The following is a 21,995-nucleotide window of genomic DNA, read 5'->3' as shown; positions in this document are numbered from 1 at the left end:
AAATGAATCTCCAGATGGCTGCATGGCACACAAAGCAAGGGAGATGGACAACTGGCGAAAAGGAGAGAGGAAATGGAAAGGCGTAGTAGTATCCCTTCATTCATCTGAGGTGAGGAGAGCTGCATCAATTAGCGTCGGTAAAACTGTGAAGTGACGTCTGTCTTTCGGGTGAGACATGCATCACCAACTATCGTGTCTCGCTGTCTCCCCCCCTTCCGCCCTCCCCTCAATCTCCTGCTGTGCGCGCCTCTGAATATTAGCCAACAAGCAGAAAGGAGAAACATCGCATGGTGCGAGGCCACAAAGGTGTCGTGGGATGTGCCTCTGAAACACACACCTCGTCTGGAAGCATCGCACAGAACGGGTACGAAAGCGTCACAACAAACCAGCCCCCTTGGCGTGACATGGCCTAGGTAATAACCAACAGTGTGCTGTGCTGTGTTGTACCACCTCAGCTTTAGATCGTTTAATTATCTCATCGAAGCAAGGCTTTCGACTTGGGCTTGTTTTGCAAAGAAAGGTCCTGCAGCTTCCATTCTGTGTGATCTGCTCTGGAATGACAGCATCGCTTCCTCCAGGTTTCTGGCAATGCCGGGCCTCGCGCACTCGCGGGGGGCACTTGTTGGAAAAGAGGAACAACACCCCCATACCACACCGTAGCTGTCCCTAGCCAGCTCAACCGCAGTTTATTACCGTGGTGCAAAAGAGGTCGCGCGGACTACAAAAAGCTCGGCAGCTTGCTTCTGGAGAGCCGGAGCACATCGGTCAATGCCAACAAATGGATGGGCTTTGTGTTCCCGCTTGCGTAAACCGGTGCACACCTTTGGTCCGCCTGCCGACCTCGCCCGTCTCCTCTTGTGTCATTGAACCGAGAACAAAGCTTTGCACAACAAGTGAGCAGGTATTGTCCTGTGGCTGGGCTTTTTGTCCGGGTATGAGATAAGTCGACGTGAGGAGCTCTAGACGTGCTGAAGATGATACACAAGGGGAACAAGACTGCCCAGCACCCAATGTTTCGCCAATGGTAGAATACCTAAGGTATCTTGAGGCTAGAGAAAGACAGATATAAAAACCAATCATCCAACACCTTTCCCTGCAAAAGGAGAAAAAGCCAGATACATATCAGGCATCTTTATGTTCTCCCCTTCGTTTCCGCCAAACGTTATGTATGTGTACACCCGTCCAATGCCCACTGGACGGCCACGACATTAGGATGCCCGCATAAAACCGATGACAATGATGCCCCCTACAAAAAAACAAACCGAAACATGCCCCGACCCGTGCCAAATGAATCCCTACCCATCCATCATCACACTGCATCACACATGCCGTCCACGATCAGACAAGATCAACCACTGCACATCACACATGCCTCGGGATTCTCAATGCTGCCTAGAAGTGGAAAAATTTTTGGTTAGCCATACAAATGTCATGAAAAGGGTAATATCACAAGGTATGGGCAAAACTCACAAGCAAGGACAGCCTCAGAGTAGATATCCAACTCGCGCTCTTTGCTCTCATCTTCCTTGTCCTCGGCATCCTTCTTGCCCTCGAGCGCCGGCGACCCGATGCTTTCGAGCTTGGGCTTCTCGATGGGCTCAGTGGGCAGTGCCTTGGGGCTGTCGCCTTCGTCGACATCGGCCTTGAACGCTGGCGGCTTGGATGGCGAGTTCAGAGCGCGGGCCTTCACCTCGCCAACGACAGGGGCCTTGACGGGAGGAGGCGTCGTGGGAGCTGAGGATGGCGAGCCGTCCTTGTTGACAAAAGCCATGGGACGAGGAATTGCGGTAGGTGACGACATGTAGCTGCCGACCGGGGGAGCGCGCTTCTTCAGCCCGGACGACGCCTTGCCGACGTTGGTGTCCTGGACCTTGAGCGCCTCCTGATCGACGGTGAACTGGATGGGCTGCGCGGCGGCCTGAGTGCGGAGATAGTACATGCCCGTCTTGAGACCCAGCTTCCAGCCGGTGAAGTGCATGCTAGTGATCTTGCCCATGGTCGGCTCACGCATGTGGATGTTGAGGGACTGGGACTGATCGATGAAAGCACCACGATCGGCTGCCATCTGGACGACGGTCCGTTGGGAGATCTCCCAGACAGTCTTGTAGAGAGCCTTGATGTCGTCGGGAATGTTGGGGATGTTCTGGATGGAACCGCCCTCGGCAATGATGCGGTTCTTCATGCCATCTGACCAGAGACCCATGTCGACAAGGTCCTTCAAGAGCCAGGGGTTGACCACCTGGAACTCGCCGGCCAACACACGGCGCTGGTAGATGTTGGACGTGTAGGGCTCGAAGCACTCATTGTTGCCCAAGATCTGAGAGGTGGAAGCGGTCGGCATGGGAGCGAGGAGCAGGCTGTTCCGGACACCGTGCTCCTTGATCTTGGCCTTAAGAGCATCCCAGTCCCAGAGACTGCTCGGCTTCACGTTCCACATGTCGTACTGGAGGATACCCTGAGACACTGGGGAGCCTTCGTACGTCGAGTAGGTGCCCTGTTCCTTGGCAAGATCGCACGAAGCGGTCAGCGCCGCATGGTAGATGGTCTCAAAGATCTGCTTGTTGAGTTCACGAGCCTCGGGCGACTCGAACGGCATGCGCAGGGCCAGGAAGGCATCGGCCAGACCCTGGACACCAACACCGATGGGGCGGTGCCGCATGTTGCTGTTGTACGCCTCCTTCACGGGGTAGTGGTTGATGTCAATGATCTTGTTCAGGTTACGGACAACCACTTGGGTGACCTCGTGCAGCTTCTGGAAGTCGTAGAGGCCTTCGTTGTAGTCGACGAACTGCGGAAGCGCAAGCGAGGCCAGGTTGCACACGGCAACCTCATCAGGAGCCGAGTATTCAATGATTTCGGTGCACAGGTTGGAGCTGCGAATGGTGCCCAGATTCTTCTGGTTGCTCTTCCGGTTGCAGTGGTCCTTGTAGAGCATGAAGGGGTTGCCCGTCTCGGTCTGCGCCTCAAGGATCGCATACCAGAGCTTCTGGGCCTTGACAGTCTTACGGCCACGGCCCTCCTTCTCGTACTTCTCGTACAGGGCCTCGAACTCGTCACCGTAGCAGTCGGCAAGGCCCGGGCATTCGTTCGGGCACATGAGAGTCCACTCGCCGTTCTTTTCTACGCGCTTCATGAAGAGGTCGGGAATCCAAAGCGCCAGGAAGAGGTCACGGGCACGGACCTCCTCCTTTCCGTGGTTCTTTCGGAGATCGAGGAACTCAAAAACATCGGCATGCCAAGGCTCAAGGTAGATGGCAAAGGCACCCGGGCGCTTGTTGCCGCCCTGGTCGACGTACCGGGCGGTGTTGTTGAAGACGCGCAGCATGGGAATGATTCCGTTGGAGGTGCCGTTCGTGCCGGCAATGTATGAACCGGTGGCGCGAATACGGTGGATGTTCAAGCCGATGCCACCAGCCATCTTCGAGATCATAGCACAAGTCTTCAGGGTGTCATAGATGCCCTCAATGCTGTCATCCTTCATGTCGACCAGGAAGCAGGACGAAAGCTGAGCTTGAGGGGTACCGGCGTTGAACAGGGTTGGCGAAGCGTGTGTGAAGAACTTGTTGGACATGAGGTTGTATGTCTCGATGACGCGCTCAACGTCGTCGCCCCAGATGCCGACAGCAACGCGCATGATCATGTGCTGTGGCCGCTCGACAATCTTGCCGTCGAGCTTCAGCAGGTACGACCGCTCCAAGGTCTTGAAGCCGAAGTATTGGTAGTTGAAGTCCCGGTCATAGACAATGGCCGAGTCGAACTCTTCCTTGTGCCGCATGACGCACTCGTATGTCTCCTTGGCGATCATGGGCGATGGCTGACCATTCTTGGGGTTGACATAGTTGTAAAGGTCCGTCACAACTTGCGACCATTGCTTTTTTGTTTGCTTGTGGAGGTTGGATACGGCGATACGGGCGGCGAGAATGGCATAGTCAGGGTGGGTTACCGTCATGTAGGCGGCAGTTTCGGCGGCCTAGTAGAGAATGGTGTCAGACCCATTGAGCACGAGACGCTACGAGTGTCTGGTGCATGTCTTACCAGATCATCCAACTGGGCCGTTGTCACGCCGCCATAGACACCTGAGATGACTTTCTGGGTGATGGCAACCGGGTCGACATGGTCCATGTCAAGGCCATAGCACAGACGCGAGACGCGCGCTGTGATCTTGTCGAACTGAACGCGCTCCTGGCGCCCATCTGCACGAAATCAGCATCACCAGTCTGCTTGGTTGGTGTCAGGTGTATACATACCACGCTTCCTGACATACATGGCGTGAGCTTGGTCGGCTACGCCAGGCTCAGACTACGGAATACAAGGGCCCGAAGATCGGGCAGCGAGGTCAAAGGGGAAGGGAAAGAAATTGGTCTGCTCTCAGAGTCAACGAGATCTTGCAGACAGGCTGAAACAAGGGCCGCAACACGAACTCCCTTGTGTATGGAAGACGTGGTTTGTATGGTAGGTGAGGATGTGGAAGGGAGAAGGAAGCAAGTCTCGCGTTGCATGCACTCTTTTAACGTCTCGGTGGACCGCGTCGGACGCGCCGCCAGATTTTTGGCGCGTCACTCCTGCCCCGCTCCATTAAACAAACAGCCAGGGCGGCGCAGGGCCAAGCTCACGCTGTGCCCCACCACGCAGCTGTCAAACCCAGGACATCGGCTCGATTTCTCAGGCAGCAACGGAGCATTTGCCAGGATGCAAGTTGCAATTGATTGTTAACGCTCATTCCGTGCCTCCCGGACTTGCTCCCGGGTCCAGTTCTCTGTATTGGCGGAGCCACTTTTTCCCTGACTCAAAGAATAACGACATGCGAGGTAGCGGAGTAGTAGCAGCTTATGTAATCTTCATCTTACCTTGCTGTGGAGGTGGGCCTCAGGCTGACAGCCGCTGGCAACTGGCATGCTTTACTACTCAGCTCCTTGAGGACCACCACGACTTGAGGTGTGAGGACAACTGTGAGTCAAGACTTGAAGGTGAGACAGGAAGCAGTTATAAGCACCGAATTTGGCCTGGCTATGAGATATAGATGTTTCCAGTCGGTTCAACGGACACCATTTGTTAGTCTACCGAGTCGGGGCGGGCCGCCACTCTCCGCTGCAGCCAAAATGGCCGAAGCCATGTCAGATCAACCAAACGGCGCTTCAACCGCGCCCGTTGATGCTCCGCTCACAACTTATACACCCAGATACATAGACGTGAGTTTTTGACGGGCAAATCTCATTGAAAGCATACTAATCTTCCATTTCTCTCTCATAGATTGGCATTAACCTGGCGGATCCCATCTTCAGGGGTCGCTACCATGGCAAATCGAGACATCCCGACGACCTGAAGGCTGTGGTGGGAAGGGCGGTCGAGGTCGGATGCACAAAACTCATCGTCACCGGCTCATCTTTCAAGAGTTCAAGGGATGCGCTCAAGCTCGCCAAAGAATTCCGTTAGTCTCCACACCACCCGAACTGCCATGTTCATAAGGCACCCAAGAATCAAGAGTGATAGACTGACAGGCTATATGGTTATAGCCGGCACAGTCTTCGCGACGGCGGGCATCCACCCGTGCAGCAGTTCCATCTTCAGCACATCACACCACAAACACCACGACGAGAGCCAGAGCGAGGGCGAGGGCGAGGGCGCGGACGAGGCAGAGCACACCCCAGCCTGCGATCCGGACCCGTCCCAGCCGATCCCGGACGGCGAAGGGGTCGACCACGCGCGGAGCGAGAAGATCATCGCCGACCTAGCCGACCTGATCGCCCAGGCCCGCAAAGAGTCGTCGTCGTCCTCGTCTTCTTCTTCCCATCCTCCGGGCGGCGACCTCGTGGCCTTCGGGGAATTCGGCCTGGACTACGACCGACTGCACTACTGCTCCAAGGAGGTGCAGCTGCACTCCTTCTCGGCGCAGCTGCGCCTCGCGTCCTCCCTGAGCCCGCCGCTGCCGCTCTTCCTGCACTCGCGCGCCGCGCACGCCGACTTTGTGCGCCTGCTGCAGGAGGCCTTTGGCGCGCGGCTCGAGCGGCTGGAGAGGGGCGGCGTGGTGCACAGCTTCACCGGCACGGTCGCCGAGATGCGCGAGCTGATGGACCTGGGCCTGTACATCGGCGTGAACGGGTGCAGCTTCAAGACGGCCGAGAACTGTGCCGTGGTCAAGGAGATCGAGCTGTCACGGCTGATGCTGGAGACGGATGGCCCGTGGTGCGAGGTCAGGCCCAGTCACGAGGGGTGGAAGTATTTGGTCGAGTTTGAGGCGAAGGTGAAAGCGAACGCTGCTGCTGCTGCTGCGGCTTCCTCGCCGGCGCAGGGGGAGGTTGGAACCTCGGGGAAGCAGCAGCAGCAGCAGCAGCAGGGCAAGAAGAAGAACCAGAAGAAGGAGCCCGAGGTTCCAGAGCGGTTCAAGACGGTGAAGAAGGAAAAGTGGGAGGAGGGTGCCATGGTCAAGGGGCGGAATGAGCCGTGTACGATCGAGCGTATCGCCAAGATCGTGGCGGGCATAAAGGGGGTCTCCGTCGAAGAGGTTTGCGAGGCCGCCTGGGCGAATACGGTTAAGGTGTTTGGGTTAGACTCCTAGATTTGTTCTGTTTGCGACGGCACATTGTGGGTTTCCGGGTATACTGTTGACTCTGAGACTCTGGGGACGGATAATACGCTTCGGGGTATTTAGATCTGCTCGCAATCCATACAAAGACAACCGATAGAACTGCACAGTTGCGCCCTACAACCCAGATCCCTTGTGGCCCCGTATCCTGCCGTGCCGCACAGCGCCTATTGTCACCCCTTCCTCGCCCGTCATCCACCCGGGCATCCGCTCACCGTCAATAATGCCACACTCGACAAGCTGTCTAATTCCCGCGAACACGTGCGACCCGTGAAACGTCAGCCTGACATTCGGGCGCCACACTTGCGCGGGTTGCTCTTCCCGTCGCCCACCGCCGCCCTCGTCGTCGTCGTCGTCGTCCTCCTCCTCCTCTGCCCTCTCGAGTGCCGCATCAACCTGGCTCTTCCTCCCAGCCCTAGCCGAACGCCCAGCTCTATCCCGGTCGTATGTCTCATCTTGTTCCTCCTCCTCCTCCACCGCAACACTCTCCCCAGGTCCTTGAGGAAACGCATCCTCCAACACAACATCCACCCTCTCCACCCCTTTTCCATCCCCCACCTTCGCCGTATCTCCAAACCTCGCCTGCGCAACCAACCTCGCCCGCTTCCTCACCCGCTCCTCCCTCCTTTCCCCAGCCGACAAGGGCAGCGGACCAACAACAACAGCCCTTTTCTTCCCCCCCTCATCTTCTCCTTCTTCCAAGAAAGAAGAGGCAGCAGAAGAAGAAGAAAGCGGCGGGCTGACGGGCAGGGGGAGGACCAAATCCAGCGGCGTCTCGTTCTTCCTCTTCGGGTCCTTCTCGTCATCATCCGCATAGACACTCCACCCGCCCGCGGCGGCGTTCGTCCGGCCCCCGCCGCGGCGCGCCACCAGCTCGGCCAGGTTGCGCGTCACCAGCTTGGTCGCCTGCAGCGTGAAGCGCTGCCGCTGCAGCGGCCGCGACAGCGCCTTGGGGATGCCCTCCAGCAGGAGCGTACGCAGCGATTTGGACTCGCCGCCGCCGCCGCCGCTTGGCCCCGAGGAGGACGAATAAGAGGAGGAGGAAGAGAGGGTAATGGTGGTCGTGGTCGTGGTCGTCGTTGTGGTTTGGGGTTTCGAGATGAAGATGTGCGGCGACGCGTCCGGGAAGGCGATATACACCGTTCTGGAGGCGTCGAAGCCCGTCGTGGTGGTGGTGGTGGTAGTACCGGTGGTGGTGGTTTGCAGGCCCAGGTTGGTGCTGTAGGGGGAGTCAAGAATGAAGATGCGCAGGAGGAGCAGCGGCAGGGACTTGTGCGCGTCGAAGTTGTAGTGCGCCTTCACGTCCGGCAGGACCTGGGCCTGGAGGGTTTTGAGGAAGGTGGACGGGTGGAAGCGCGGGATGGCGAGGGACTGTTTGTCCACTTCGAGCGCTTCCTCGCCTTCCGGGTCGCGCGGCGGCTTGAGCGGCACTACGCGGTAGGCCGACCACTGCTGCGACGTCGGGTGGTCGTAGAGGTACTGCAGGTCGGCCATGGCCAGCTGGTACAGCGTCAGGCCGTGCCGCCAGTCGCCGTCGGTGATGCGTTCCAGCACCTCCCGCTTAGAGCCCTTGCGCCCCTGGAAAGAGGAATAGACATCGCGCACTTCCTCGACTGAGCGCGCGGGGGGGTATAAGCCGTCGGCATCCTCATCTTCCAGTTCTTCTTCGTACTCTTCGTCCCCGCGCAGAAACGGCTGTGCTAGTGGCAGGTTGCTGTCGTCCAACCAATCCAATGCGACGGTCAGGAGAGACGAACGCGATAGACGACCGAGGATCTTGGTGGCCGTCGGGTGAGACGGGTCAACGCGTAATGATGAGGGCAGACGCGCTGTTGTTGGGACCGAGAGACGCGGCATTGTCCTTTATCGGTGTTATTGCTGTCGTGTAGATGCCAAATTTTGTCATTCAGTTTCTGGCAGAGACCTATGAACCTATTCCCTGGCTGAGCTTGATAATAAGGCGCCCATTCACCTCCCCTATGAGTTGCATAGGGTGAAGCAGTTGTATTGATTTGGTCATCTGTGGGGCAACGCTGTCTGTGTCGTTGACAGAGGTTTGTTTGTTGGTCGAACAGCAAAACAGGGTACAATCTGAATCTCTGTAGAGTCAATGACATCCAAAGAAGCCCATCAACCTCGTTATATAATTCCCAAGGACTTTTATGAGTGAGGCTTCTCGGATCATTTCAAACCCAGGCCTGGTTTGGTTTCACCGCCAGGAAGGTCGCCATAACCCTAACCCATATCCTTTTCTTCCGGTCCCGGTTGTTTGGTTCCTTCCCGTCGGGTCCATGCCTTTTGCTCCCGGGAACTCTCACATACAATCTGCCGATCCTGTGTCAGAACTCACCTCGACAGGCCAAGGAATATGACAAGAAAATGGAATGAAAGGAAGCAATGACACCATTAGTGCCATCATATTCACTGATCATGGGTGTCCATGTATTGGACCTCAACAACCATCGCAGAAACTCAACGGCTATGAGGCCTCTCTTCCGGGAATCCGTCTTCCGCTCTGTAAGTTCACCGGATAACGTTATAGAGAATTTAGGCCATGGCAATAAAGATGCGGCACCATACAACACACAATACACGGTACGTTATATGTATCCGTAGCTACCAGGTAGTACTGTGTGTACGGTAAGTAAGGTAGGTATTCCAGCAGCCCTTGCCGCGTTCGGCGTGGGCCGTGAATACTAATCCATTATCCGTCTTCCCCTTCCTGGAACTTCCGACCGCCCGCGACCGCTCGTCAATGCCTTTCGTCACTGCGCCGATCGAGCATGTCGATTGCCGAAGGGCGTGGCAAAGTTTGTCTCCACAGACTTAACGTTTGCGTCAGCCAGACGAGCAGTCTCAATTCACCTATTTGGACGAGTACCGACAAATCGCGAACGTTGAGTTTGTGGTTTTAGAAGTGCAATTGAAGCGCGCGACTGGAGGCTGGGAACAGGCAGTCAATAATTGGTAAAGCGGCTTCGTGATGAAAACGATTGATGGTGGGGTTGTTGAGCGGGTCAACGGGCAAACTCGAGATTTACCGAGAACGTGGGATGAAGTTGGTGACTTGACAAATGTGGGCTGCATCCGCAGTCCGCACCACCACGTTTGTGCACACTTCCGATTGCCTTGCCCGCAGTCCAGACCCTGATTTGAATCACTCCTCATCAATCCCCTCTTGCCTCCAACTTTGCAGAAATCACCACCAGTCATTGCAGTTGCCAACCGTCCCAGAGGAGCACGGTGGTCTCTTTGTTTCAACTTGCTTGTCTGACTCGCCAAAAGTTGAAGCCAAAGCCGAGTCAAAGCTCCGAACAGGCTCCGGAGGACCCCGCTTAGCACCCTTTGTCTGCTTTCTAATCAACCAGGCCGAGACTGCCAAAAAAGGGCCGTGATTCCCACATAATCCGCGGGGCCCCGACTCGACGACCACCACCCACGAAATCTTAGATCCGAGGACGACCAGCCTTCACCGGGAAAGGGCCTGCATAAGACCAGCGGCGCGATCTGAGCGCTCGGATCAACTGTCAGCGGAGGAAAGCCATGGCATCATACGGCGCCGGCAGGGGAGTCAACGTCTCCCAGTACCTGCGCGACCTCAGGGTCCCCGAGTCCGCAGTGGAAGAGACGCTCGTCACGGACGAAGACCTCGCCAAGGACCTCGCCCTCTTCACCAACACGCAGTTCTATGACTTCGAGACGGGGCAACACACGGACTACCAGGCGCCGCCTGCTAAGCCGGAGGTGACACGATCGCCCACCGAAGATGTGCCGTCGACGGACCCGATCATGGGTTTTGATTTCGTGCCGGGTGAGTTGCAGCTCTGTTATACTCGGCCTTCCCTTCATTTCAGGGCTCTACTTCGTTGCTCTTCTCTATTCCATCTTCAGTCTTCTTGCTCGTCCTTATGTCTCAACACTGTTTCTTTTGCTCCGAGATGGGGCGTTCTCAACGGATTGCGAGCTGCAATTGGCCGGCTTGCAACGTGGTGGCACGGCAGCACATGGGAGGTTCAGCAACTTCGAACCTCATTGCGCAATAGAGGGGCTCAGCTATCAGCTACGGGCCAAAGAGCTTCATTTCCCTTATCACGAAATCGGGGAAGAGGCGCCTTGCAGGAGTGATGGCACCCCAAGTTTTGGGCTGCGTCGTGATTGGAAGGCTGGTCTGTCTTGTGCGTTGCGCCTCGAAACATCGATCCCGGGGCCCGCATAAACCATCCTGACAAATGATCGTCGCTGCCGAAGATGGTGCCATTTCTCGTGACTTTGGGCGGATTGCACCATCGACCATGTCCGGGGGGGGCATCTACTACAATGGACGGCCTGCTTAAGCATGCTTCCATGCCCCCCGGACTCTGCCTCTGCCCTTTCCCGTGGGCGGCGCCGCCGTTGCACTTAGCTTGCTCTTGGCTATTCCGTCATCACCTTCATCTCTGTCCGACCTTCGCTTGTCCCGTCCGCTGACCATGGCACAATGTCTCCAGGCGACTTCAGTTTCGGGGACTTCAGCAGCACCTACACCTCGCCGACGATCCCCACCTTTCCAGATGCTCTAGGTAACCTGCAGCCCATCCAGCCCAACCCACAGACGACCTACCCGGCCCCGCCAGTCGCCCAGCATCACCACCAGCCTCCACCAGCAGGGTATGTACCGCCCGCGGCTTCTGCTGCTGCCGCCCCCAGGATAGGAGGAGGAGTCGTCGCCGGGGAGAAGCGCAAAGCTGAATCGCCCATTAGCCCTCCGAACGGCCGGGTGCTGAGCTTCGAGGAGGCGTCGCGGCTGGCGGCCGAGGAGGACAAGCGGAGGCGCAACACGGCGGCCAGCGCGCGCTTCCGCATCAAGAAGAAGCAGCGCGAGCAGGCGCTCGAGAAGTCGGCCAAGGAGATGACGGAGAAGGTGACGCTGCTCGAGAGCCGCATCTCGGCGCTCGAGACGGAGAACAAGTGGCTCAAGAGCCTGGTCACCGAGAAGCACGGCGGCCGCGACGACATCCTCGAGAAGCTGCTCAAGGAATTTGCTGCCAAGGAGACGGCGGCGAAGAAGAACGGGGAGGTCAAGGACAGCATCAATGCTGCGGCGAGCTCGACCGCGTCGTCTTCCGCTGACGAGAAAGAGTCCAGAAAGGATTGATCAGAATCTCGTTGGGGTTGGGGGCCATGATGGGTTCGGGGTGCTGCGGATTGGATGGGACTTTGTCGATATAACGAACATCATCATGCGAGAGGCGTTTTAGGTGGCTATGGGTAGCGAGAGGGAGGGAGTTGTTGAAATGGGAGGGACTATCTGATGTTCAAATGGGAGTGGGATCGGCTTTGGCTTTGGCTTTCTCACAAGGCGTTCTGTGTGCTCTCTCCTCTTGACTTCTACTCCAAGAAGACGTAGTTGTGTGCGTACTGTGGCCCGCGAATATACACCCCGTATGTCCGAATATGCCATGGATCCTACTGAAGCGTGTATTACGTTCTTGCCTTAAACATGTCTGATATTCTTGTCGTCTCGTACATACAAACACAATGCAAATACAGCAGACCGCAGGCTGGTTTTGCTTGGCCAGTGGATCTAACAAAAAAGCCACCGCATCTCCTCTACATCTTAAAAATCCACCCGACCCAACTCTTATCTACCTTAGCTATCTTACCGTCTTTAACATCAACCCCCCCTTCCCTTCCAGGTTTCTAAATCTACATGCATATACAATACATAAACAACTAAGATGCCCCCCTCAGGAGTCAGGACTCACGAGTCAGCAGCAGCAGCAGCAGCAGCAGCAGCAGCAGGCTTCTGATCAGCAGGCAAGCCCGCGCGCAGGTTGGCCAGCCGCAGCTGGTTGCGCTTGCCCAGGATCCGCAGCGTGTTCTGCCGCTCGATCTCGCTCATCTCGGCCCAGTTGGCGATCCGCGATACCGTCCCGTCCCGCCCGACCACCATCGGCCCCAGGTTGTCCAGCGCCACCGCCTGCCCGTTGACCACCACCGTGCGGAGGCCGTTTTTTCCTTCTGCTCCGTTACTAGTAGCGTCTTCTGGGGCGGGTAGTGCAGGAAGGACGGCGGAAGAAGATTCAGAAGTTGATGGTGATGATGATGATGAAGTCGGGATTGCGCCATCGCTCCCATTCTTTGAGGTGTTGTTGTTGCCCTGATCTTCGTTCTCGATCTCAACGGTGGGCGGCGGCTGGTTGTGGGCAGCTGCTGTTGGTGCTGTTGACGCTGTCGCGGCGGCGGGTGTTGCACCCCCTGCACCTGCACCTGCGGCGGCTGACATGTGTGATGGTGAGCTACCGGGGCGCGGTGACGTGCTCGCGGCCGGTGCGGGGCCGCTGCTGCTGCCCGGGGCTGTCGTGGTACCTGGGCTGACGGTGCTGCTGCTCATCTTCCGCAGGTAGACGGCTGGAAGCGGTGATGGTTGTTGTGTCCGTGTCCGTGGGGGTCGGACCAGGGGCGCTCGGCTGAGGATGATTGTTGACGGTCTGCACCAAGCCTGAGGTCGGGTTGGTGGGATGCGGATGGGCATTGAGAAATTGAGCCAAAAAGGTGTTGGTGCAGGAGCGGGTCAGCGCTGCCTGCCCTTCCGAGGATGCTAGTCTTTGCAGATGAAGACTGGTGGCTGGCTCTGACTTGGCCTGGCTGGTTGGTGTTTGAGATGGTGAGCTTCGATGTACTAGGCACTGTTGTAGATGAGTGTTGACGTTGAGAAATCTGAATAGAATATGATTTGAATTGGCACGCTTCGAACCTTGTATATTTCGGCTCAGGAATGTTGAATTTGCGAACGTTTGCAACGAGGGTTCAATATCACAGCACTGCCCGTGAAATAGCTGGCTGGTTGTCTTGAATTCTCATGATGCTAACTGAGCTTGGCTGGAAACGTCTAGAACTCTCCCATGGTGTATTTCGGTGAGCCTTGGTGAGCGACCTTCACCTTGGCAGGCCTGATCTCCAGCGCCAAGACATCCATGTTGCTTTCCAGCAACGGATGTCAACATTTCAACCCCTGATTGCTTGGCAGTCGAAACAATCGCGCATCTAGCCTGCCTTTTCAAATGCAGTTTGCAAATTTCAACAGCTTAGATCTTTGGATAAGCTGTTTGATGTAGGTTGTCTGTGGAGCAACATCTTTACCTACACATAGGTAGGTAGCTGTCAATGATGGGTGCTTCGTGCAACTGGAACCAGTCCCTCGCAGCGTCTTTGTTCTGGCCGAGGGCAGCCGAGACCCTGATCACGCAATTTACTCGTCGGGAGGCGTCAGTTTAGGGCAGCCTACTGTGTCGGTAGCTCTTTGTCCCTGTCCCGCTTCTGGTAGCAGGCATAATGATCTCTGCAGATGCAGATTCTGCGTCTCGACAACGGCTCCCGTCCTCGTATCTAGGTAGGCTGTCCTTTGCAACTCGGTCGGCCAACACCTCCCTTTCTGGGCTTGCATCCTTCTATGCAACACGCGTCTCGTGCAGCTGAGTCTCGGGCCGAGGGTCATGAGCTGCATAGATGTCTCCCTCCCTATCCGGCAGGTCTCGAGGGCCTCCCTTACACAGCACCCGCGGTGAAGCGGACGGGTGTGCCCTACACGACGCTGGTGTCGTAGCTGATCTACCCATCTTCCCGCACGAGCTCGTCCCACATGTGGCCAGGAATATAGCATGGAAATTATTGAATGATGAATCTATATTAATATGGGGTAAGAGAAACCTGGGATGAGCACCCGGCTTCATCAGCTGGCTGGTCTTGCAGAGGCAACCCGCTCAACCAGGCCCGTCGGTAACACTCCGACGCGCCCAGACCATTAGAACTGACCGGCCGAACGTGGGGGAAGGCGAGTAGCATCCTCCCACGTGCTCCTTTCCCTCTTCCCCCCTGAATCCTCCCAGCGTGGGGGGCTTCCGTCGTCAGAGGACTACTTTGGCCATCTTACCCAGGGCTCATCTTATCCCCTTCACCTACCAGGTACCTAGCTTACCTACCGAGGCTTGTGCTGCTCTCGGCTTTCCGGCTTGCTGCGGCTTTCTCTGCCTATGCCAGCACGACCTTGCCCCGGTCTTGTTCGAAACGGGACAGACGGAACCCGAGACCTCGGTGGTCTTTCAAGGTTCCAGCCAAATCCAGCCTTCTGCCGCCAACCACCTCTGGCCTCGACGAATTGCCAACCAAACCGCAACCGTTGTCCGAACAGTACTCTTCATCTGACAGTCACGTCTCTAGACACGTGCTCTGGTAAACTCTCAGCCACCATCTACGCCCCTTGATTATGCCTTCTGAGCTAGGCTACGGCAAAGAAAGGATCCCAAAACATTCGTCCACCATTTTCGCTTCGCGTCAGACCTCATCCGCTACACCACCGCTCCTCCCACTCGTCGACTGGCCTTGCCCTGTATTTGGTTGCGACCACCGACGATCCCGAACGGAACGACAGCGGAGACCTGTGCCCCTTCGGCCGTTCCAATCGGAGGAACTACTACTCCAGCGCCACTGCCCACACAACCATACAGAGCAGCAGCATCCTCACTTATTATCTCTTCCTCAGTACCACAAACAAAGGGGGCAAAGCTTCCCGTCATTTTTATGAAGTTCTCTCCTCTCTCCGGCAATACCAAATCAAACAAAACTGGCAGTACTCGGGATTTGGGCGGAACAGACCTCGGCAAAGACGTATGTATGATATGAGCTGATAAAAGCAACCGGGTCTGATTCTAGTATTCGTATGCGATACCTAATTCACCATCAGCAGCCGGCGCCGTGCCTCTGGGAAGAAGAAAGAGGATATCGATGAGCAGCAGTTGAGTGAGGACCATATGGGTGGACTGGGACATGAAATGCGAATGCTGGGTAGGCACAAAAAGATGGGAGAGAAAAGGCTCACCACCAAGCCTCCCCATCGCATCTTTTTGCTTGGGCGGTCGGTGGCTACGAAGACCCCCCACCAGGGGTTTTACTTCGCTGGATACAATCTGAATCAAACCCAAGCCATCTCGGGGCGAGAGGGTCTGCGACGCCGTGGCGTGTGGGTGCACCGAGGTGAACCACTTGGACACTTTGTGTTGTGGCGCCGTTGGAAGTCGGTTCAATGATGTTCCCCATGTATGGCAACTTCCTTGCCCGGCCTGCCACGATTTCGCACATTGGCCGGTTTGGCTTTCCCACCAGTGCAGTATCCCGCGTCAATATCCCTATGATACCCTCCAAAGAGCTAACTAGCCTTAGTATCTCCCTCTCCTACTCCGTGAAGTCAGCGTCCAAATCAAGCATCAAGTTCTATAAACCCACCACAAGTCTACGGGAAGTAGGTAGATGCCCACTTAAGAGAAAGGCCCGAGGGATGGCAACTGCCTACGAAAAACTAAAGGCGAGCGAAGCATACCGGCTACAAAGACGACTGATGAGACATATGTGTCTTCGTGTCTGACAAGTTCGTCAAGTCGAGCTGTGATTTCTGCGACTGCACTCAGGGGTTTGGCCAGCCAGAGAGAAGGGCAAGAGGCTTTTGAGTTGCTGGCCAGCTCCAGTGGTCGAGGCGGCCGTTGAGAACACGGGACGTAGCATTTCCTGTTCACCACTGATGAGCTATCAACCCCCGTTATAGACAGGATGGCGTCCGACACAACGTTGGTAAGCTAGTCGAAGTCGTAGTACTGCGTATGAGGAGGACGGCATGGCTGTTCTCGCTGCAGCCGCACGTGAATGGTCAATGATGGGGACGTGGCCTTATTGAGATTATACCGCCGTGGGTTGGATACGTGAAAGACTCTTGTCAACGCGGAGCTGGAGGAGCAAAGTAGGGCAATGACAGGGCGCGACGACATGTCCCCATTCGGAGATTGCTGTTGAAGAATAAGGGAGCCCGCTGCTATCTAGATATCAGGGCCCTCTAACTTCTCAAGCATCTCTATCACTCTCAACCTGGCAAAGACGAGATCATACGGAGATGGCAGGGATATGACCTCAAGCTCTAGGTGAGATGTGACATAAAGCAATATATAACGACCATCTATCACACCTCTACCCCCAACGGAACTTCGATCCAATAGGAGACTATGGGCTTCTGAATCCGATCCAACCCAGGCTCATACACGGCCGTTACTTCCCTCTCCAACTCAGTGGCTCACGAAGGTCTTGAACCTGAAAGCAGAAAAGTCAGCATATGGAGAGACGAACCTAGCAACCCGCCACGTTTAGTCGGGTACCAGTCAGAGCCAAAACAACTTACTTGTTAATAACCCTCTCAATCCCATCACACCCCATCTTGAGCACCTCCATCCGGGGCCCATACGAGAAGCGCACAAAGTGGTGGCAGGGGCTGTCAAACAGATCCCTTCTCCTCGACGGGTTCAGGTCGAAGAAGATGCCGGGGACAACAATGACCTTCTCGGCCAGGCAGGCCTGGAAGAAGTTGAGCCCGTCCGAGATGGGGCCCGGCAGGCCCTCGAGGTTGAGCCACAGGTAGAAGGTCGAGTCGGGCACGTGGCGGATGGTGAAGCCCATGTCGCGCAGGCGCTTGACCACGTAGTCGCGCTTCTCGCGGAAGTGGCGCTGCAGCGCCGCCATCTCCTGCTTCACCAGCGACGGCTCCAGCATCGGGATGGCCGCCTCCTGGAAGGGAACGTTGGTGCCGCCGTCGAGGTAGGAGCCGCACGAGCCGATGCTAGATTGCCAGAGAGTACAGATGTTAGTCTTTTTGTGGAACTGGAGCGCTTGGGGGGTGGAAGGGAGAAATAGGGGAAAGAAGCAACTGACGCCTTGATGAACTCCTTCGGGCCCAGGATCCATGCCACGCGCCAGCCGGGCAGGCGGAAGCGCTTGGTGAGGCCGTCGATGATCAGCACGTCGTCCTCGTCGACGTCGATCACGTTTTCCTGGTTTTATGTCAGCGAAAGGGAGGTTACTTGCTAAAGAAAAGATGAGGGAAAAAAGGCCACTTACAGCAGCGCTGATGGTCGAGCCGTCGCAGCCGCTGGTGTAGTTGTAGCCTGAGTAAAATTCGTCGCTCACGAGCGTGGCGCGCTCACGGCACAGGTCCTGGATCTCGGCCAGCTCCGGGTTCTGGACGACACGGCCTGTGGGGTTCCTGGGATTGGACGTGAGAATCACGCTGGTTCCACGGGCGATTTCCTCGGCAATCTTCTCGGGGTGGATGTGGTAGCCGTCTTCTTCTGAGAGAGGAACGGGGATGGCGGCGAACTGATCATGTCAGCATTGTTTTGAGATCATCATTACTCAGGGGTAGGATGAAGTTCCATACGTTCTTGAACAGAGACAGCATTTCGTTGTATGCTAAGCCCGTAATTAGCCTCCAGGTCGCCCGCCATTACGACATGGGACCATTATGCATATATTTTGCCTTCATACCTGTGTAGTCGGGAATGAAGAACCCGACATAAGCATTGTTCAAGACAGCAGCGATGCGGATGAGGCCCGCACGGCCGCCGGGGACGATGGCGACGTTCTCCCAGGTGTACTGGCTGGGCTTGCCCTTGCGGTGCATCTCGTTGTACAGACGCGCAACTGCCTCTCTCAGGGGCTTGATGCCGGCCGTAGGGCCATACTCACGGCTGGCGGTGCTGATGTCGATGTGCTGCGGCCGCGGGAAGCAGCCTTCGATATCGTCATCCACCTCGGGAGCACCCTCTGATGGACATGGTCAGCTTTCACGCTGCTAGTGACTATCTTACTCATCGTGGAAGGATGATACATACGGCCTAGGTTGGCCCACTTTTCGGGCTCCTCGAGGAAGCCATGCTCGGCTGCTTGTTCCGTGCACCAGACGACGCCGGTCGAGGCTCTGGTAGCGTCTAGTCCAGCGTGGGGGAGATGGCTGCCAAGTCGTGTCAGTGGCACGGTGTTTGGGAGTAAGAGGGAGTTGGACCAATGCTGTTAACGCACCCCTCATGAGCAGCGCGGAACTGTCTGTGGACCTTGCTGCTGGCCTCTGGTAGCCCATGTTAGCAGGCCAGGACGCGCTCTCTGCTTATATTGATAGCGTGCAGATGTTTGCATACCGCTCAACCCTGGCTCTCCGACCGAGAAACGGCGTGCCGGTCTCGGAACGCCTGTGTTGCGGTTGATGCTGAACTTGCGGTTCGCAAAGACGTCCGACATGGTGGCGGCTGCCTAATAAGGGAGGACCGCGTCGCAGACTTTTTATGGGGCGTTTGCCAGCAAATTGAGAATGCCAAAATCTGAGGAAGCAGATGGTAGGGAAATAAACAGATAAATAGGAAGATACCAAACGCCCCAGCTGAAAACAAGGCCTCAGTTCCTTCACCTCGCAGTTATGAGGGGCAGTGGGCGGCACAAGAATACGCTATTCCTGCGGCTCGACTGTAGAATCGGGCTCACCGCAACTGCATAGATGGACCCAACAAAAAGGAAGCTTTTCGCGATCCTGCCCAATGCCAGTTGCCAGTTCTGTCACCGCCGCCGGGTTTACTGTCGCCCCGTCATTTACCGTCTAAGGTGCCTGTCGTCCACATTTCACGTAAACCCAGGGTGACATGGCGACCCGACTGGCTACAGGAAGCTGGGATGTTCGTGGCATCCTCGCACATCGCTCGGTCAAGGTCACGCAGAATGAGTGGAAGAAGCCACGACCTACGGGTGCGAGCTGTGTCACTACGCTACCTTCACTTAGCTGTAGCTGTCCACAACCTAGCCTCTAGCTTGTACAGTAGACAAATTGGGGATATTGGCATCGAAGCTCATGTGCAACACAAGAAGAGGACTCCGAATCGAGGGACCGGATACCATGATAATTGGGAAGTCGAATTCATTCAACACCCCGCCATGACAATCAGCTACCCCGCTGTTGGGCCCCATAGACGCGTTGGGGTGGATCTGGCGGGGTCCGTCGCAGGGTGGCGGCAAATCCCGGCAATGCCACCCGGTTGCGAGCTCATTTCCCCTGCCAAGAAATCGGATAGCCGCAGGCGGGGGGTCGCCCGGGTCGTCAACTCCAAGATCTGAACAGAACATCAGAGTCGTTACACCAACGTGTCCGACTGCAGGTCATGCGTTCTAGGCAGCCTGGCAGCGACCGGGCTCCTCATGACCCGGGGCTCACGTCAGATAGGTACGCAAGGCCTCTAACACCCGCCAAAGGATTGAAGAGTGAGATTGGGGACTGGCGGTGTTCTCAATGGGTTGGTTGCCACTCGCCTTTTAGTCCACAGTTACTGGTTTCGAGTCATGACTGCAACACACACCACTACGGGACACGGGCTGATACCGCCAAGGTCATCTGGTAGTCTTCGAGAATGGGCAACATCAGCCACCGAGCAAGAGACCTTCTGCTGCGGCTCAAGTCAGTTTGCAGAAGGTCCCTTACATCCAAGTAGATCCGATGGCTTTGGGTCGGCGGTTTTCAATGGGGTGAAAGGCTTGCCCAGCACGAGGCACTTTATGCATCGCCTCAGTCCCGTTGTTGAGAACCTGTTAGAGCAGTCGGCACATCATCGTGCGAATCTTAACAGACAAATAGCTCGTGATGTGGGTCGCCGTGGCTGAGCATATCGACGACCATAGCTCAGCCACCATCACCCTCCACACTTCCATTCCTGAGGTGTCACTGTGTGTCTTTCGATCGCGATGGCATTCAGTAAACTCAGTTACGCGCCAGAGCCTCTACAAAGGCATTCGGCAAGGCAGGAACCGCTCTTGGGTCTTCAATGTAGGTCAGATGCTGTATCCACCAGAAAGCACGATCAAGTGATTGAGGAGCATAAAGAATGGGAATGCCCTAGGCGGCACAAGTTACAACAGGCGCCTGACTTCAGTTTCAGCAATCAATCTTGCCTAGCGCAAAGCACTTGGTCGCACCTTGCCTCTTGGTGTTTGCTCCTCCACTCGTGGCATTTAAGACCTTCGCCTCCAAATCAGTTGCCTTCTTCCATTGCCTTTAAGGAACGAGAGCCGACTGGTCAGGTAGCCTCCGGGCCTGCAGCATATTGCAAGAAATCGCCTCCACGATGACACCGCCACTATCTCCAAGCCGTTCCTTGCTCGGGTCCCTAAGGGACAAGCTGTCGAAGAAGTCACGTTCTCGCTCACCGAGCCCGAATCCGAGCCCGAATTCCAACAACCCGTTCAGCCCGGCCCCACAGTCTTTCAAACCGGGGCCCAATGACCCACCTCCGCCGCCGTACTCGGCAATAGCCCCGACCGCCGACGCCGGTGCCTCGTCGTCCGCGGCGAACCCCAGTATCACAATCAACAACGCCCCGGTGCCGGACCGGGCCCCGTCGCCGGCACCGTCGTACTCCAGCGCGCGCTCCGACCCGAGCATCACCTCCCCCGAAGACCCGTACGCCTTCCTCAGCGCCTTCGACACCATCTTCCTCGTCGACGACAGCGCGTCCATGCAGGGCGCATCCTGGCGCGAGACCAAAGAAGCCATCCGCGCCATCGCCCCAACCTGCACCGCCCACGACGAGAACGGCATCGACGTCTACTTCCTCAACGCGCGCAACACTTCCAACAGCAGCAACACCAGGTACCGCACTTCCCGTTTCGGCAGCAGCAGCAGCAGCAGCTACTCCACGGGGGACAACAACAACAGCAGCGCGGGCGGCTTCTGCAACATCAAGAGCGCCGACCAGGTCGAGCGGCTGTTCCACACGGTGCGCCCGGCCGGCGGCACGCCGACGGGGACGCGCATCAACCACATCCTGAAACCCTACCTGCGCGAGTACGAGGCGGCGGTGGCGCGCACGGGCAACCCGGACGAGTGCGGCGTCAAGCCGGTCAACATGATCGTCATCACCGACGGCGTGCCGACGGACGACCCGGAGGCGGTCATCCTCAGCCTGGCCAAGAAGCTGGACAGGCTGGAGGCGCCGCCGCATCAGGTGGGCATCCAGTTCTTCCAGGTCGGCCGGGAGGCCGGCGCGGCGGCAGCGCTGAAGGAGCTGGACGACGGCCTGGCCGAGCAGGGCGGCGGCGTGAGGGACATGGTGGACACGGTCACCTGGGACGGCAGGCAGGGGTCGCACCACGTGCTGTCGGCGGATGCTATCCTCAAAGTCGTGCTCGGTGCCGTGGTCAAGAGGTTGGATCGGCGGCGGATCAGTGTTGAGTCCGGACGGAGTCGGAATCACCTTGCTCCGTAACTTACCGAAACAAAGGGGAGGAGGGGAGGGGGGGTTAGATCTGAGTGATCGATGGCTTGCGCAGGCGTTAGGAGTTGAGGATGGGAAGAAGAACGCTGGGGAACATGGCTTTTTTTTATATCTACTTTTTGCACGGTATTGGGTTTCCCCGTCTATCTCTATCCTCGCTGCTTCAGATGCTCGTGGGAGGTTAAAAGCAGGACTAGTGCGAATACCGCATGAGAATGATGCTGCCATAGTGGGTATGGCTAGGTTGATATCCATCAATACAGAACGACATCGGATTGGCCTTAACTTCTTGCAGTGACGACGTTACT

The 21,995-nt window shown here is 56.7% G+C and overlaps 7 protein-coding genes across 7 annotated transcripts; 3 read left to right on the top strand and 4 right to left on the bottom strand.

Annotated features, from left to right (window-relative positions):
* Window positions 1-1,214: 1,214 nt before the first annotated feature.
* On the bottom strand, window positions 1,215-4,605 carry B0T15DRAFT_226534 (ribonucleotide reductase). The gene is made up of 4 exons (XM_062862886.1): window positions 4,248-4,605; window positions 4,036-4,193; window positions 1,471-3,970; window positions 1,215-1,392 (listed from the first exon to the last, which is right to left on the bottom strand). The coding sequence occupies exons 1-4, from the start codon at window positions 4,264-4,266 to the stop codon at window positions 1,349-1,351; spliced, it is 2,721 nt and encodes a 906-aa protein (XP_062719791.1). The 5' UTR covers window positions 4,267-4,605; the 3' UTR covers window positions 1,215-1,348.
* Window positions 4,606-5,099: 494 nt separating this feature from the next.
* Window positions 5,100-6,556, top strand: B0T15DRAFT_399924 (uncharacterized protein; the record flags this gene model as incomplete). The annotated part of the gene is made up of 3 exons (XM_062865033.1): window positions 5,100-5,189; window positions 5,251-5,428; window positions 5,514-6,556. 3 exons carry the CDS (start codon window positions 5,100-5,102, stop codon window positions 6,554-6,556), a joined length of 1,311 nt encoding a protein of 436 aa, XP_062719790.1.
* B0T15DRAFT_226698 (centromere protein Chl4/mis15/CENP-N) lies at window positions 6,468-8,710 on the bottom strand. The gene has a single exon (XM_062862888.1). The coding sequence runs from the start codon at window positions 8,438-8,440 to the stop codon at window positions 6,701-6,703; it is 1,740 nt and encodes a 579-aa protein (XP_062719789.1). The 5' UTR covers window positions 8,441-8,710; the 3' UTR covers window positions 6,468-6,700.
* Window positions 8,711-10,126: 1,416 nt separating this feature from the next.
* On the top strand, window positions 10,127-11,717 carry B0T15DRAFT_399514 (uncharacterized protein; the record flags this gene model as incomplete). The annotated part of the gene is made up of 2 exons (XM_062865013.1): window positions 10,127-10,394; window positions 11,071-11,717. The coding sequence occupies 2 exons, from the start codon at window positions 10,127-10,129 to the stop codon at window positions 11,715-11,717; spliced, it is 915 nt and encodes a 304-aa protein (XP_062719788.1).
* Window positions 11,718-12,039: 322 nt separating this feature from the next.
* On the bottom strand, window positions 12,040-13,461 carry B0T15DRAFT_535234 (uncharacterized protein). Its single transcript, XM_062869493.1, has 2 exons — window positions 13,320-13,461; window positions 12,040-13,251 (listed from the first exon to the last, which is right to left on the bottom strand). The coding sequence occupies exon 2, from the start codon at window positions 13,095-13,097 to the stop codon at window positions 12,324-12,326; it is 774 nt and encodes a 257-aa protein (XP_062719787.1). The 5' UTR covers window positions 13,098-13,251; window positions 13,320-13,461; the 3' UTR covers window positions 12,040-12,323.
* Window positions 13,462-16,780: 3,319 nt separating this feature from the next.
* Window positions 16,781-18,673, bottom strand: B0T15DRAFT_398711 (pyridoxal phosphate-dependent transferase; the record flags this gene model as incomplete). The annotated part of the gene is made up of 8 exons (XM_062864965.1): window positions 16,781-17,219; window positions 17,312-17,430; window positions 17,498-17,755; window positions 17,817-17,848; window positions 17,924-18,202; window positions 18,271-18,389; window positions 18,458-18,503; window positions 18,574-18,673. The coding sequence occupies 8 exons, from the start codon at window positions 18,671-18,673 to the stop codon at window positions 16,781-16,783; spliced, it is 1,392 nt and encodes a 463-aa protein (XP_062719786.1).
* Window positions 18,674-20,217: 1,544 nt separating this feature from the next.
* On the top strand, window positions 20,218-21,990 carry B0T15DRAFT_535221 (uncharacterized protein). Its single transcript, XM_062869492.1, has 2 exons — window positions 20,218-20,240; window positions 20,298-21,990. Exon 2 carries the CDS (start codon window positions 20,539-20,541, stop codon window positions 21,676-21,678), a length of 1,140 nt encoding a protein of 379 aa, XP_062719785.1. The 5' UTR covers window positions 20,218-20,240; window positions 20,298-20,538; the 3' UTR covers window positions 21,679-21,990.
* The last annotated feature ends 5 nt before the right edge of the window (window positions 21,991-21,995 follow it).

This window comes from Chaetomium strumarium (assembly GCF_033439665.1).
Source record: "Chaetomium strumarium strain CBS 333.67 chromosome Unknown B0T15scaffold_5, whole genome shotgun sequence".
Lineage (NCBI taxonomy): Eukaryota > Fungi > Ascomycota > Sordariomycetes > Sordariales > Chaetomiaceae > Chaetomium > Chaetomium strumarium.
Note: the sequence above shows the minus strand (reverse complement) of the source record. Positions and strands in the feature narration are given on the sequence as shown.